The following is a 16,474-nucleotide window of genomic DNA, read 5'->3' on the forward strand; positions in this document are numbered from 1 at the left end:
AACCTGTAACCAGCAGCTCCCAAGGGAGTAGTGCTACATTCCATACATGTTCTACTTACCTGCTCTGTGTAATGGTTTTGCACAGAGCAGCCCAAATCCTCCTCTTCTCGTGTCTTCCGCCGGAGCTCCTGCCGAGTGCCCCCAGAGCAAAACGCTTGCTATAGGGGCACCCAAGCAGGCTCTCTCCCAAGCTGCTGCTCTGCGTGTCCATTCACACACAGAGCAGTGACTCAGCCCCACCCCCTCTCTATTCTCACTGGCTGTGATTGACAGTAGCGGGAGCGGATAGCTCCTGCTGCTGTCTCAGCCAATGAGGAGGAAGAGTCCCCAGAGAGCCAAGGCTCTCGTGCACATCGGTGGATCATGATGGGGCTCAGGTAAGTATTAGGCCCCTTTCACACTTGTGCGACTTGTCCTGCTGCCTCGGACTGCAAAGTTGCATGACAAGTCGTACCCCATGATTTCCAATGAGTACCATTCATATCTGTGTGACTTCAAAGTAGTCCCTGCACTACTTTGGTCTGACTTTAATGCAACTTGAGGTTCATAGACCTCAGGGTTACACAGACATTAATTAAAGTCATGTCGCTTTCAGGTTGTACAAGTGTGAAAGGGGCCTTAAGGGGGGGCTGCTGCACAGAAAAGTTTTTTTTTTTTTTTTTTTAACGCATGAAGGTAAAACATCTTGAACCTTTAGGCTCCTTTTACACTTATGTGACCTAAAAGTCGTGTGATTTTTTTATTTTTTTTTTGCCGCAATTTTTTCCTGTGATTTTGACTGGACTTGAAGCAATGTCTGTGTAATCTTGAGGTCTATGGACCTCAAAACACATAAAAGTTGGACCAAAGTAGTGCAGAGACTACTTTGAAGTCGTTGCAACTTGAAGTCGCACAGATATGAACCTTACTCATTGAAAATCATGGAGTACGACTTGTCATGTGACTTTGCAGTCCCAATTCGCAGGACAAGTCGCACAAGTGTGAAAGGGGCCTTAGAACCACTTTAATTCCTGTATCATCACCTCCATCTAGTGGCCAAAATGCAGTATAGTTTCCTCAATGAGAATATAAATCACATTTTTGGCTACTAGCTGCAGCTGATGATACTGGAATTCAAGTATATGTAAACCCTCTTGTAAAACAACCTATCCAGTTTAAAATAGAAGTGAAAGATTTGTGTATAGAAATAAAAATATTATAAATATATTTTTTCACTTTTCTTTTTTATTATAAGTGATCACATACCCTCTGTTCTCAGCTGTACAAGAATCTTGGATTGCTGGGAGAGGAGAAACAGCAAATTAGTGATCTTCCCAGTGAATTACTGTGCGGAGGGGGGATGTCAGCGCAAGCCTGATCCTTGGATTAGCTCACAGCACAGCTTAAAAACTGACCACGTTGTGCTCCTATGCCTAGTGTGGTCAGTTTTTAATAGTTTAATAGGTAAGCAGAGGAACTGGCAGGATCACCAGGGATTTCACATAAAGGAAGCAACACAAAGAGAACAGAATACGTTTTCATACAAGTACATGATACAGCAGGAATAAGAAATATTGGGTTTACCTATTTGTTAAACTGCCAAAAAAAATGATGAGATATTGCTCAGCTTGTGCAAATGTTTTATTAAAGATATTAACCACACACACTCACCTCTATGCTGCAGCATTTAATCTGAACTAATCGCCTAGTTCTCTGTATTTTCGGAGTGGAGAGCAGGGACTGTCAGTCACCTGGCTCTCTGCTCTGCCACTTCAGCGCTCACTGGAGCACCAAGCTGGAAAGGGGGGCGGGAGCAGCTGGCTTTGGCTCACAGCTATCTCGATAATATGGTCGGGATCCTTCCAGAGCCTGGAGCGGCTCTGTGACGTCAGCTGACAGCGGGCTACAACCCAATGTAAGTTGGACTCTGGTCACAGGAGTGTAAAAGTTAGTACACCTCTGTCACCCAAAAGAGAACCTGTCGCTTTTTCCATTAGTGGTTCTCTTCATAGTCCATCTCTATTGCTGCTAATAATCCCCCCCCCCCCACCCTACTCCTCCAGAATTCTTCTGGAAAGCCTTGTGTAATATCCATGTCACTCAGGAGGGCCTTGACTTTCTACTTCCTTTGTCTTTCAGGCAGTATTTGTTCAGTGATGGAGGCAGGCAGCATGGAGAAGCTCTGTATTCTGTACCAGAGTCCGGACTTCCTGGTGGTGAACAAGCACTGGGACATTCGCATAGACAGCAAAATGTGGTATGAGAAAGTGACGGTACAGAGCCAGCTGAAGCACCGATTCCCTGAGCTGGCTGATCCAGACACCTATTATGGGTTCAGGTGAGTGACTATAAGAGCCTGTGTTGACAGCCTTTGACCTTGAGTCAATGGCATCCGTTTGGGATGATTCTGGTCTTTAAGCCCCAAATTCCAGTAGCACGTGGAAAGCTAGGGGGGTAGCACGCGGGATGCCAATGCAGCGGGCAGGCGGAGCCGCCTGACACCCACGATCGCTCTCCGCTGAGAGAGAAGGGCGGTCGGCTGTTGTAAACACAGCTGACCGTTCTCCCTGAAATGATCACAGAGATTATGTGATCCTTCTATATAGGATCACATGTCTCTATGGTCATTTCAGAAGCCACGCCCCCCCACAGTTAGAATCCCGCCCCTAGGCTCACATTTAACTCCTTGATCACCCACAGGGTTGACCCCTTCCCTGCCAGTGTCATTATTACAGTAACAGTGCATATTTTTAGCACTGATTACTGTAGTGATGTCACTGGTAGCCCCAAAAGTGTCAAAAATGTCAGTTAGGGGTCCGATCTGTCCGATTTTTTTTTTTTTGTGAGAATGTCATATAGCAGAATGTGAAAAATATTGTTTTTTTTTTTTTTCAAAATTGTCGCTCTTTTTCTGTTTATAGCGCAAAAAAATAAAAATCGCACAGGTGATCAAATACCACCAAAAGAAAGCTCTATTTGTGGGAAAAAAGGACATCATTTTTATTTGGGTACAGCGTTGCACGACCACGCAAATGTCCGTTAAAATAATGCAGTGCCGAATCACAAAATAGGGGCAAATCCTTCCGGTCTTAAAGTGGTTTAAAGTTACTCGAATTCTCTATGGGGAAGCCCCATATAAGGCTCAGTCTGCACTTCCAACAGATGACACTGCACCATATATTACCTAGACATCAGCGGGTTTCTGTGGAATTTCAATTATTGCACCATTTTTTGGTACATTTACATCAGCATTTGGGAGTCTCAGGGACGGAGTTCTTTTTGGTCTCAGTGATACCTGTTTTCCTTATATGGGGCTTCCCCATAGAGAATTCGAGGAACTTTTAAGATCATAATACGTACAATATCCATGTGATGGACGTAAAGTGACATCTCCTCTATCCCCCCTGATGAAGGAGAGCTCTTTCTCTGAAACGCGTTGGGTGGAGGAGGTCACAATTCTTTAAATGCATCCTCCACAGTTGGTGTATTCACAGTTTATTACCATTGTGCTGGATCTATATTGCTATGTATCTTATGGAATTTCTGTATCGTCACTTGCATGTGTAACTATTTCTACAATTTCTACATTTTTATATTTTTCAGTGTATTACTAAACATTAATTTTTTTATACATTTTTTCATTTTTCACTATCCAATACGCAATGGCTTTAAAAGTCCCAACAGCAAGGGGAAACCTTCTTTCTTTTTTTTGGAAGAAATACAATTTTATGAATTAAACAAAACAGTAAATAGCCCAAGTTTTTTGTTTAATGTGAAAGATGATGTTATGAGTAAATGGATACCTAACATGTCATGCTTTAAAATTGCACACACTCTATTTTATTTATTTATTTAAGGTTCTTATATAGCGCTGTCAATTTACGCAGCGCTTTACATAAACATTGCACATTCACATCAGTCCCTGCCCTCAAGGAGCTTACAATCTAAGGTCCCTAACTCACATAAATACACAGTAGGGCCAATTTTTTATTTTTTTTTATACAGGATCCAATTAACCTACCAGCATATCTTTGGAGTGTGGGAGGAAACCGGAGTACCCGGAGGAAACCCACGCAGGCACAGGGAGAACATGCAAACTCCAGGCAGATAGTGTCGTGGTTGGGATTCGAACCAGCGACCCACTTGCTGCTAGGTGAAAGTGCTAATCACTGTGCCGCCCACTCTATTGGCGACAAACTACGGTACTTCGAAGTCTCCATAGGTGACGCTTTAAAAAAATGTAACGGTTACCCATTTAAAGTTTAAGAGGAGGTCTAGTGCGAGAATTATTGCTTTCGATCTAACAATTGCGATGATACCTCAAGTGTGGTTTGAACAGTGTTTACATTTGCAGGTGCGACTTAATGAGCTCGGAGCGATGGGGCGCTTTTAATTTTTTTTTCTTATTTATTTTATTGTATTTTTTTTTTTTACACTGTACCTTTTTTACATTTTTTATTTTTTTGCTTTCACAAGGAATGTAAACATTGTGACAGTAATAGGCAGTGACAGGTACTCTTTATGGAGTGTTCTGGGGTTTATAAGACCCCAAATCCCTCCATTGCACTTAAAAGCATTCAAAATGCCAAGTTTAGCTGTTTTAAATACTGTTTTCTTTTTTTTTTTTTTAAATATCTGACGCCTTTAAGGCTCCAGTAACCAGATGTGATGTCATAACATCACCTCCGGGTTTCTACATCGGAGACCCGATCAAAGCCGAATTTGGCTTTGTCGGGACTCCGGCCAGCCAGGGGATGTTCTGCCTGGTCGCTCGGGTCTCCTGGTCGCTTGTGACAATGGCCTACCTAGCAGCTGCTTAGCCACAGTTGTTATAACATGAACGCCGACCATCCACTCTAAAAACGGTACCAGGCATCACCCCAGTACAACCCCATTAAGCCAAAGGATGCAAATTTGCATTACGTCGGCATTAAGGGGTTGATCGAATCAAATTCCCCCATCCATCCATGTCTCAGTGTTTTATTTTGCTGAGAAATCACTTTGAAAAACGCCCCTGTAGCATTTCTGGCTGTGGCCATTTTAAGTAAGTGCAGATGATTCATTTAGCATTTACTTCCTGGAATCCATCTGTTTTTAGCTCAGGCATGCAGGCAGGAGAGTGTGCTTAGCTGACAAAACCCCTCTTGAAGGCTCCTTGGATGCATGGCATCATTTGCCTAGGCCTAAAAATCAGAAAGTAACTGAATAAAGGTTAAAAAAAAGTTTAAAACAAGTGTAGCACCCTCCTAGGTAGGTGCTAGGTAAAATATATGTGTGGCTCTGTTCTGCTTATCAGGAGGGCCTGATCTGTTAGTTAGCCTGTCACATGCTTCCAGGTGTGACTTATTGAGTCTGGGGAGTCTCCCCATTGTATCCAATAAGGGATCTTGTTGGACAGTGGAGGAAATCTAGCCAATAGTACACCAGGGTTTATGACTGTCGCAGTGGGTGGGCATTGCTGCAGTGCATCCTGGGATTGGGAATATATCCTGAGGGGGCATGTGACTGGGTGTCTTTTGGCGGGAGCAAAGTCCCAGGAGGAGGTGGGCGGCTGTCTCTCCTCCTGCTGAAGTGAGGAAGGTGGCCCAGGCGGTCGGCCTAGGAACCAAAGGTTGAACTGTGCTGCAGAGGATCCAGTGTGCTGACCATTGGAGCTGCTGGGCAGAATACTTCAGGAAAAACAGTGTAATGAGTACTGAGGGATCTGCCCAGGGGTCTGCCTAGGAGAGGGGACCACTCCAGGAGTGTCAGGGGGATCAAGGAGCCAGCTAACCCAGAGTGTTACAGTAAAGGGGGTGCCAAGTGTTTAATCCCTGAAGATTAGGGAATAAAGGGGGCGCCAGGAAGGGCCCTGAAGTTGTTCAGCAGTACAGTCAACCTTTATGTGCAGCTTGCCTTAGGAAAGGATTACCTCAGGAAGCTTAAAGACTCTTCCACAGCCAAGGGCAAAATGAAATAGTGGCCTAGCCGTGACTACCTCAACACAGCGTTAACCAGCATTTTTCAAGGCGTCCCAGCAGGTTGTGCATAGTTATAGTCAGTTGGAGTATCCCACTCATCCCTTCTCCTATCCAAGTTCTAAAGAAAACCTAAAAACCAAAGAAACTGGACTGGTCCTTGTCTGAGGTAAAACACTTGGAAACATGCCAGATGGTTCTACTGTTGCTAATGGTAACCCAGGGAAACCCGTATTCAGCAGCTCCCTTGGGAGTAGTGCTACACAAGTAAATATAATATACTATATTATCTATTTACAAATGCTAGCAACATAGGGATTAAAAGTAGCCAATGTTTATTGAGAGAGTGAAGTTCCGCTTTAACTCTAAACTGATGACCTGTAAAGGCTTTTACAGCATGGTCTTATGAACAATTTTGGGTACTGAAGTTTGTCACCGTTTCATGGGCATGCAAAATATAACTAAAGGCAATTTTTTTTTTTTTTTTATAAATCTGTGCTCCCGGTCACCCTCTGTATTTGTTATTTTTACTGTTATCATTAAAAGTGAAACAAAATCTCAATTTCTGTGTTTATCACCAGAATAGGAATAGTGGGGAAATCTTCCAATGATTCCAAGGACAAAACCAGGGATTTCCTGGAGGCATTTCCTCTCACTTCCTGTTGTGGGTTTGGAACAATAAGGCTGCATTCACATGTAGGCGTTTTTGGGGAGTTTTTCTGCTCTAGGATCAGCTCTCAAAACGCCCAACAAGACAAATCCTATTCATTTCAATGGCCCCTGTTCACATCTGAGCGTTTTGACGCCGTGAGCAAAACGCCCAACGCTCAAAAAAGTGCATGAGCTTCTTTTTGGGCAGATTACAGGCGTTTTCCATTGGTCTCTATTCAATCTAAAAACGCCTGCTAAAACGCCCATAAAAACGCCTGAAAAAACGCCCATAAAAACGCCTGTAATAGCAACGCCAAGATGTGAACGTAGCCTAAGTGAAGGAAAATCCCAACAATGGGACACAAACATCAAAAAAAACAAAACCCTACCATGGGTTAGATCCCTTCTTTTTATATATAGCGTTTATGTGCACTAAAATCAGCTTTACTGTATTTTTGTTTCTGAAGAAATGCATTTGATAAACCATTGCACTAACATATTATGACATAAAGATATTGGACTACCACTAATTTCTTCTCCAGGGTCTCCGCTTTCAGAAAATATACACCGTTTGGGGGTTTTCAGACCTGAAATGTGCATTTTAACTGCTTGCCGACTGGGCACTTTACCCCCCCCCCCCCCCCCCCCTTCCTGTCCAGGCCAATTTTCAGCTTTCAGTGCTGTTGCGCTTTGAATGACAATAGCGCAGTCATGCAACACTGTACCCATATCACATGTTTATCATTTTTTTTCCCCACACAAATAGAACTTTCTTTTGGTGGTATTTAATCACCACTGGGTTTTTTATTTGTTGCTAAACAAATGAAAAAAGACTGAAAATTTTGAAAAGGAAAAACCTAAAAAGATTTTTGATAGTTTGTTATAAAATTTTGAAAACAGGTTATTTTTCTCCTTCACTGATGTGCACTGATGGGCACTGATGTGCTGCATTGGTAGGCAGCACTGATAGGCAATACTGATGAGGAGGCACTGATGGGCAGCACTGGTGGGCACTTTTGAGACTGCACTGATCAGGACACTGATAATCAGTGCCGAAGTCCCTTTAACACAAGTCAGTTATTGTTTTTTTCCTTCTCTCCTCGTGCTGTCAGCATGAGGAAAGAAAAGTTGGTATCCGGCTTGTGTTTACTTCCGTGATTAGCTGTTATTGGACATAGCTGATCACATGGTAAAGGGCCGCTGTGACTGGCCCTTCACCCCGATCTGTGATCAGCTGAGTCCGAAGGGGTTCACAAGCAGCGTGATCACAGGAGGATGTCCGTGGACACCTTCCCGGCAAACTAAGCCTGCGCTGTAGCCGTCTTTCCGCTATAACTCGGGCAAGAAATGGTTAACGAATGCAAAAAAAACACCCAACATTACAGCTGTGGCAATGAAAGGGTTATTGTCTGTGGAATCAAAGCAAGGTCAGATGTAAATGAACTTGCAGGCTGCGTGTGGTTGTAGGTTAGCACTGTTAATGTTTTCTCTTCAATTTTCAGGTTCTGCCATCAGCTGGACTTCTCGACTAGCGGGGCTTTGTGCGTCGCCCTTAGCAAAGAAGCGGCAGGACGCGCGTACAAGTGTTTTAAAGAGCGCACAGTCACCAAGGCTTACCTGGCACTGGCAAGTACAAAACCTGACCTCTATACAAACTTCGGGCAAAGACTAATTCCATATTTCTAATACACATACACATCTCTCCCCAAACTCACTGTCACTATTTTTTAATTTTAAATGTGGGGCTCCGCCCACCCAGCCTTGTCATTTATATAATGAATGAACTACAAGTACTGACAGCCTTTGCAGCTGTCGGCTTGTAGTTCTCAATGAACTACCATGGCACTGTTGAGCGCTTTAGCTAGTTCATTGTTTCTTCCTGTCCATGTGTAACTGCCTGCCGGTACAAGGCACAAGGAGACAGCTTGAACAGACAGTCTGCAGGAGTCCTGCATTGCACTCACGATCTGCTGATCCCTGGTGCAATGCTTTTCAGGTGCATAGTAAAAATATAAAATAAATGCACATTTTTTTTTTTCTAGCTTGCAAATGTGCATTTAACCACTTGCCAACTGCCGCTTGACTATATACTGCGGCAGTCAGCCCCCTACAGGCAAAGTGACGTATGGGTACGTCGCTCGCCCACAAGCCTGTAGGGGGCGCGCTCCCGCCTCCGCTCGTTCCCTGCCTTCCCCGCGCGTGTGACTGGCAGCTCCGATGTCTGCCGGCCACTTGCGAGACGGCTGATGTAAACACAGCTGTCTGTCATTCTCCCTTAGATCATGACAGAGGCTATGCGATCCTGCTATGTAGGATCGTATCTCTCTATGATGATCTAACAAGCCACGCCCCCTGACAGTTAGAATCACGCCCCTAGGGACACACTTAACCCCTTGATCACCAATAAAGTTAACCCCTTCCCTGCCAGTGTCATTATTACAGTAACAATGCATATGTATAGCACTGATTACTGTAGTAATGCCACTGGTTCACCCAAAAGTGTCAAAAATGTCAGTCAGGGGTCCAATCTGTCTGCCGCAATGTCGCAGTCCCACAAAAAAAATTGCAGATCGCCGCCATTACTAGTTAAAAAAAAAAACAATAAAAATGACATACATCTTTCCCATAGTTAGTAAATGCAATAATTTTTGCGCAAACCAATCAAAATACGCTTATTGCGATTTTTTTTTTTTTTTTTTGTTTACCAAAAATATGTAGCAGAAAACAAATTGGCCTAAAATGTTATATTTACATTTTTTTTTTTTTTGAGAATTTCATATAAAAAATGTGAAAAATATTGTTATTTTTTTAAACTTGACGCTCTTTTTTTGGTTATAGCGTAAAAAGTAAAAATCGCACAGGTGATCAAATACCACCAAAAGAAAGCTGTGTTTGTGGGAAAAAAGGACATCAATTTTATTTGGGTACAGTGTCGCACGACCATGCAATTGTCCGTTACAGTCACGCAGTGCCGAATCGCAAAATAGGGCCTGGTCTTTGAGCAGCCAAATCCTCCGGGCTTAAGTGGTTAACATTTTTTTTTTTGCAAAGTTGAACTTAACCTTTTAATGTACAGAGAGATGTTTGTGTCACCACAGAATGACACTGTGGACACTCAAATATACCTGTGCCTCGTCCTAATCATAAATAGGAAACTGGAAAAAACATTTGTAGTTGGACTTTGTTGGCACGACCACAGGACACAATGTCATAAAATTTCTATATTTTTATTAAAGAATATTAAAAAATGATTGAAATGTAAACATATACAAAGCATTATTTTAAAATTATGGCCTGACAACCAATATATGGGAAACCCACCCTACCACACAATTCAAAATGTAAAGTAACCAGAAAATAAGTAAACCGTATGTTCTCAACAGAGAGCTTGTATGGTAGAAAACGGTTTGACAATGGGTTCCAACAGTGGTGGTGGTGGTGGGTTCACTATGTTCACGAAAGCGTTCTCTACATGTTTCGCGCTACAGCGCTTCTTCCGGAGAGTATCATTATGTGAGCTAGTCAAACAGTCTATAGAAACAAAGGGATATGCATGAGATTCGTACATCACAGCCCAATTTGTATTCCATTAACGCTTTGAAATATATCATAGCCATATTATACAAAGTGATCACATAAAAATATGCCTGTATATATTCACATATCTTACCAAATAGTCAGATATTTGTTGCAGGATACAAGGAAACAATCCGTACACATCAAAAACTTGGCGTTATACCACAGCAGCGGGTAAGCGTATGTCTCTGGCCCAGACCAGATGGAGGTGGGGGGATATTTAAGGTGAATAAGGTCTTCAAACCTAAGCATATAAGAGGTAAAGCCTTATTAAAAAAAAAAAAAAAAAAAAAATATATATATATATATAGTGACATCCCAGGGGGTCAAAAATGTTTGTAATACACTATTAAAAAAGAAAGAATCATCGTATATCTTTACCCAGATATCAAGTGTGAGGAAGGGTATGTTATATCTAGCATGCGAAAATCAAAGGAAGATTTGGGCACGGCGTGGGTCCATTTTATTTAATACCAGATATTTCCAAAAACATATACCATAGTTCACTCTAAAGGGAAGAAGATAGATAGCCATATAAGCACTTATTATGCTAAATATGGATAGGCTGCATTGCTAATATTATAGTATTTTTACTGCATGGTCAGTAAGGCGTTGGCTGTTAGAACGTACCTGATTATCACAAATGGGGCAGAGACTATGCCTCCTAATGAGTGAATGAAGCTTATAAAGTATATGTAGATCGGACCATCAATCCCTCCAGCGGTGGCCAGAGCGGGCAGCACCTGAAATACAATTCAGGTAGACACACTGTATATATAGTGGAGTATATAGGTGATCAATTAAGAAAAGTTGTAAGCCAACCAAGATGACTTCTGTGTCCATAGTGTTCAGCCAGACACCTACCTTCCATGTAGCCGGCCAAGGTTTAATCCTCCATGATGTGCAAAATACAGGTCCTCACACTAGGGCTTTTAATGTACAGGTCATACACAGAGACAATCCACTTGCCGACTGCTCACAGTAATATTACTGCGGCAGTGCAGCTCCCCTGGGTCCAGTCACGTAGTACTACGTGACTGGGGGAGAAGGGTTTTCGTGAGCTCACCCCTGCTGTGTTTAAACACAGCGGGAGTCGGGCCGGAGGCCAGGGGAGGAGAAGCGATGATTGCTGCCTTTCTCCCCGATCATCCGGGAAATGGAGAGAAGACCCGCCTGCTTATGTAAACAAAGCAGGCGGATCTTCTCACTGACAGGCAGGGACAGATCAGCAGTTTCAGCATAGCTAAAACTGCGATCTCTGTGCCTGTCACAGAACCCCCTGCCACACAAGTCAGTAAGCATTAGGCATACATTTAACCCCTTGATCACCCCCAGTATTAACCCCTTCCCTGCCAGTGTCATTATTACAGTAACAGTGCATATTTTTAGCACTGATTCCCACTAAAGTGTCAAAAAATGTCAATTAGGGATCCGATCTGTCCGCCGCAATGTCGCAGTCCCGCAAAAAATTGCAGCTCGCCCCCATTACTAGTAAAAAAAAAAAAAAAACAATAAAAATGACAGAAATCTTTCCTGTAGTTAGTATATGCAATAACTTTTGCGCAAACCAATCAAAATACGCTTATTGCGATTTTTTCCCCCAAAAATATGTAGCAGAAAACAAATTGGCCTAAAATGTTAAAAAATTTAGATTTTTAATTTTTTTTTTTTTTGAGAATGTCATATAGCAGAATGTGAAAAATATATTGTTTTTTTTTTTTTTTTTCAAAATTGTTGCTCTTTTTTTGTTCATAGCCCAAAAAATAAAAATTGCACAGGTGATCAAATACCACCAAAAGAAAGCTCCATTTGTGGGAAAAAAAGGACGTAAATTTTGTTTTGGTACAGCGTCGCACGACCGCGCAATTGTCCGTTAAAATAACGCAGTGCCGAATCGCAAAATAGGGCCTGGTCAGGAAGGGGGCAAATCCTTTCCGGGGCTAAAGTGGTTAAGTACTGTAGGGACAGGTGCTGGGTCAGAAGGTTACCGATTTACCAGTTTTGGTGACGTCCATACCTTCAACTTCCGAACTCTGTGGAGTAATCGAAACAAAAAGTTAGGGAAGGGCCCATAGGCATTCAACAAAGGGAGGAGGGAGATAGACCGAACCTCAGTCTCTCCAAATTCAAACAAAGTTTATTATGTATCAAAATTGACAGACAAATCAAAATATGCAGACTACACATACAATTAAAACAGGCAACGTTGCCATACAGAAGCGCACAATCGAGTCCACAGTCAACCCACATACTGTATATGAAATGCAGGAAAGAATAGTGCCGAGAGATGAAAAGATGCCTCCATGGATAGGAGAACTAGGGATTTTTAAGGTGCCAAATAACTCTGGTCATAACATATGTCTAAAAGAAAATCATTTTATTTGTCAAAATGTTTTTAAAAATACATAGACAGACCACAATGTTAAAAAATGGCTGTGTCAATTTTTCTAATTTCACATAGATTGTTTGCTACTCTGAGACTATATCGCAAACAATCTATGTGAAATTTGAAAAATTGACACAGCCATTTGTTAACATTGTGGTCTGTGGTCTGTCTATGTATTTTTAAAAAAAAAATTGGCAAATAAAATGATATTCTTTTAGACATATGTTATGTAGCACCCTCCTAGGTAGGTGCTAGGCAGGGGAAGTATAGTTGCTCTGTCTGCTTATCAGGGGAGCCTAATTAGTAGTTAGGCTTGGTGCATGTGTCCATGTGTGATTTCATCTGGGCTGAGGGAGCGTCCCCACTGTATCCAATAGTAGAGCCTGTTGGACAGTGGAGGAAACCCAGCCAGTGACACACAGGCTTTTGTAACTATCTCAGTGGGGTGGCACAAACAGTGGTGCATCCTGGGATATGTTAAAAAAGCCAAGGGCACATGTGACAGAAGCCAAGTCGCAGGAGGAGGGTGATGGTTGTCTCTCCTCCTGTTTGCTGTGGATGGTGGTCACAGGCAGTCAGCTTAGTGGACCAGAAAGTGTGGCTGAACCCACAGGTCCAGTGGAAGCTGACTGTGGAGGTGAAGGCAGAGCAACTCTGGAAAAACCGTGTCCGTGAGTACAGGGAGCTTGCCCAGGGGTCTGCCCAGGAAGGGGACCACTCCAGTTGTTAGAGTCAGTGGACGGGTGTCAGCACACAGGCAGTGATAGTAAAGGGGGTGCCAAGTTGTTAACCCTGAAGAGAATATTCAAGCGGGAGCGGTCAATTTATCTTCACTTCAGTGACAAGGTAAAGCAGCGGCCTTGCCGCATTCTACAGTCAGTTGTCCTCAGAATTGTGCATAGTTACTAGTTGGAGTATCCCACTCATCCCTTCTCCCATCCCATCTCCAAATAAAACACAAAATACTGATCATTGACTGCGCCAAGAACTTTTAATGCTGTTTATTTACTGTCAGTTGCTAATGGTAACTCAGGGGACCCAAGAAGTGTAATTCTCAGCAGCCCTCTAGGGGGCGGTGCTACAAATATGACCAAAGTTATTTGGCACTGACGTAGGTTCTTTACCATGTGACCAGCTGTGTCCAATCACAGCTGGTCACATAGTCAATAGGAAGAGCCGTTTATCGGCTTTCCTCAGTTCATGCCTGACAGGCACGAGTAGAGGAGGGTCTCCTGGGATGGCAATCAGGGCTCAGGGAGCCTGCCAGTGGTGCCCTCCCCATCAGTGCTGCCCACCATTGCCATCTATCAGTGCTGCCCATCATTGCCATCTATCAGTGCCGCCCACCAGTGCACATTATTGCCCACCAGTGCTGCCTATCAGTGCTCATCAATGCCGCCCCACAATGCCACATATCAGTGCCCATCAGTGCCGCCTATCAGTGCCCACTAATGCTGCAGATCAGTGCAATATCAGTGCCGCCCATCAGTGCCACCCATCAGTGCTGCCTATTAGTGCCACTCCATCAGTGCCTCCTCATCAGTGCCTGTCAGTGCGTCCTCATCAGTGCAGGAAAAAACGTATCTTTCTCTTACGTCCTCCGACAGTCGCCGCCTCCTCTAAGTCATCACTGTTGGGTATTGACTTCCGCTCCACAGGAGTAGCTAGGCATAAAGACTTAGTCAAAAGAACAAAGGCGTTTGCATATACACACCCATGGGGGCTGTCCCATCTGGTCAATACCCCCCTGCAGTGACCACTCCCAACTCAGTTTCTTTCTGCCTAGCGTCAGGAGTAGTTAGGATTCCCTGTGCTGGGGCTACAGTCTCAGCCTAACTAATCTTTTATTTGATTTTCTTTGAAAAATGTCAGTTTTTTCTTACTTTGCTAGCTGTTTATTTTGTCAGCTTTTAGTTTTTAGTCGGATCTTCGGATGAAGATGGACCATGCGGTTCTGGGATTCGGACTGACCGCCCTGGTTCTCCAGGGCAGAGGGTCAGATGGACCCCCAGCCCGCCATCGAGCGTTCAGCCGTGGTTCGTCCTGGCACTATGAACGACCCATCCCTGTTCGCAGCAGGGACGCAGCCGTGAGGTGGCTACCTCACAGGACACATCTGCAATGCTGCAGTGTCATGTCCCTGGCTAACGGCACTCCCTGTCAGATGAGGACAGCGGCTTTCCGTTCTGAGAGGCTCCCCACGCCATCTGGTACAGGTAAGTGCTTCTGTGTGGGGCCTCTGTGTGGGGTGGCAGTCCTGTGTTGTTGTGGTCCCCCATGTCTGTGCCTGTGTGACTCCCTGATGCGGTCCCTGCGGGGTTCACTTGTGCATGCGCTGCGGTGCTGTATGTTTTTGGGGGTCCCCTTCCCTGTGTCACTTTGGTGCTTGTTGGGGGGGGCAGACTGTGTGCGGCCGCAGTGGGGTATTCCCGCGCGGTCCGCCATTTTAGGTATGGGCAGGCATGTTGCTTCACTATGGCCAATACTACATGCTGTTTTTGGCGCCATCCGCCGCCATTTTGCGGTAGCAGAACGATCGTTCCGACCGCATGTCCATGTTGCCGGAGCCTTCCATTCAGTCCTATGGGGCAGCCATTTTCCCTGAGTCAGGCAGCTATAGTTCAGCCCACTCTGACAGCACTTCCTTTTCCTCTGAAGCAGGATATCGGTGGTAACACTCTGCGGGGCTCTGCAGATTATCTCTCTCAATTACCCTCTGTATTGTCATTTCTGGCTCAGTTTTTTCTTCTCCATTTTGTGGGTCTTTGTCACTGTAGCTGTAGCGGTGGGCTGCGCACTCCGCAGCGGTCTTAAAGGGGCAGTACCAAATTTATTGCACTGTTGTTGTTTTTCGCCAGGAGCAATGGATTCTCAGGACAGCAAATTCCCCCCAGGTCTGGTGGGGGACCCCTGTTATCCTGTGGCCCCTCTGAGACCTGATTTGGCCGCTGTGGTGGGGACCTTGGTGTCCAATATGGAAATGCTGATGGCTGAACGTGCTGCTAAAAAGAGGCCCAGATTGTCTCTCTCTTCTGATTCAGATGGTGATATGGCTGCTGCTGCGAGCGTGCCCTTTTCAGGGTCCCGCTCATCCTTGGACCCGCTGGGGTCTGAGGGGGAGGCTGAGGTGGAGGGGGTTGATACCTCCTCCCCGGGGTTGCCTGAAGAGCGCGTGACCATGGATGAATTGATTGTTTCTGTAAAGGAAACACTACATTTGGAGAATGAGCCCAGTCCTCCGGGCATTGTGTCCTCGTTTGGGACACACAGGACCCGCAAGTCGGCGCAGGTTTTTCCCTGTCCCGCTGAGTTTCATTACACTATTTCTGGTACCTAGTCGGTTCAAATTGCTTTATTCTTTTGCGCGATGGTGTGTGCCTCCGCAGGTGGATCACACTGTGGCAGTCTTAAACAAGGCTACCTTGGTTCCTTCAGAGGATACCCGGGTTTTTCGGGATCCCACGGACCGGCGGTTGGAGTCTCTAGCACGCCATTCCTATACGGTGGCGGGCTCGTTGCTCAAACCCATTTTCGCATCCGTTTTGGTGGCTCAGGCGGTGGCTGATTGGACTAAGGTGCTTAGGAGCAACCTCGTGTCTGATGCTGTTCCACCTGCCCGGCCTGATATGGTGGATCAAATTCACCAAGGAATCATGTATTTATGTGATGCGGCCTTAAATGAGGCCCCTTTGGCAGCACGCCTGTCTAGTGTCTCTAGTGTCCGTCGACTAATCTGGCTGAAGAGCTGGTCGGCTGACCAGTCCTCGCGGAACACAGTTGCTGATTTTCCCTATGCTGGTTCTCGCCTTTTTGGCGAGGCGTTGGATACCCTGGTAAAGGGCGTCACAGGGGGGCAAGAGCACTATGCTACCCCAGAACCCGAAGAACAAGTCCTTTCGTGGCAAGCGGGGTTCGGCGTCTCAAT

At 44.7% G+C, this 16,474-nt stretch overlaps 1 protein-coding gene across 1 annotated transcript in view; it reads left to right on the forward strand.

Moving 5' to 3' along the window:
* RPUSD1 (RNA pseudouridine synthase domain containing 1) overlaps positions 1 to 16,474 on the forward strand; it is an 82,160-nt gene that overhangs the window by 8,978 nt on the left and 56,708 nt on the right. The window contains exons 2-3 of the mRNA XM_082261256.1: positions 2,119 to 2,317; positions 8,090 to 8,213. Coding sequence (XP_082117382.1) covers positions 2,136 to 2,317; positions 8,090 to 8,213 — 306 coding nt within the window. The 5' untranslated portion in view covers positions 2,119 to 2,135. The remainder of the gene's footprint in view (positions 1 to 2,118; positions 2,318 to 8,089; positions 8,214 to 16,474) is intronic.

This window comes from Pelophylax lessonae, assembly GCF_965119305.1.
Source record: "Pelophylax lessonae genome assembly, chromosome: 6".
Classification (NCBI taxonomy): Eukaryota; Metazoa; Chordata; class Amphibia; order Anura; family Ranidae; genus Pelophylax; species Pelophylax lessonae.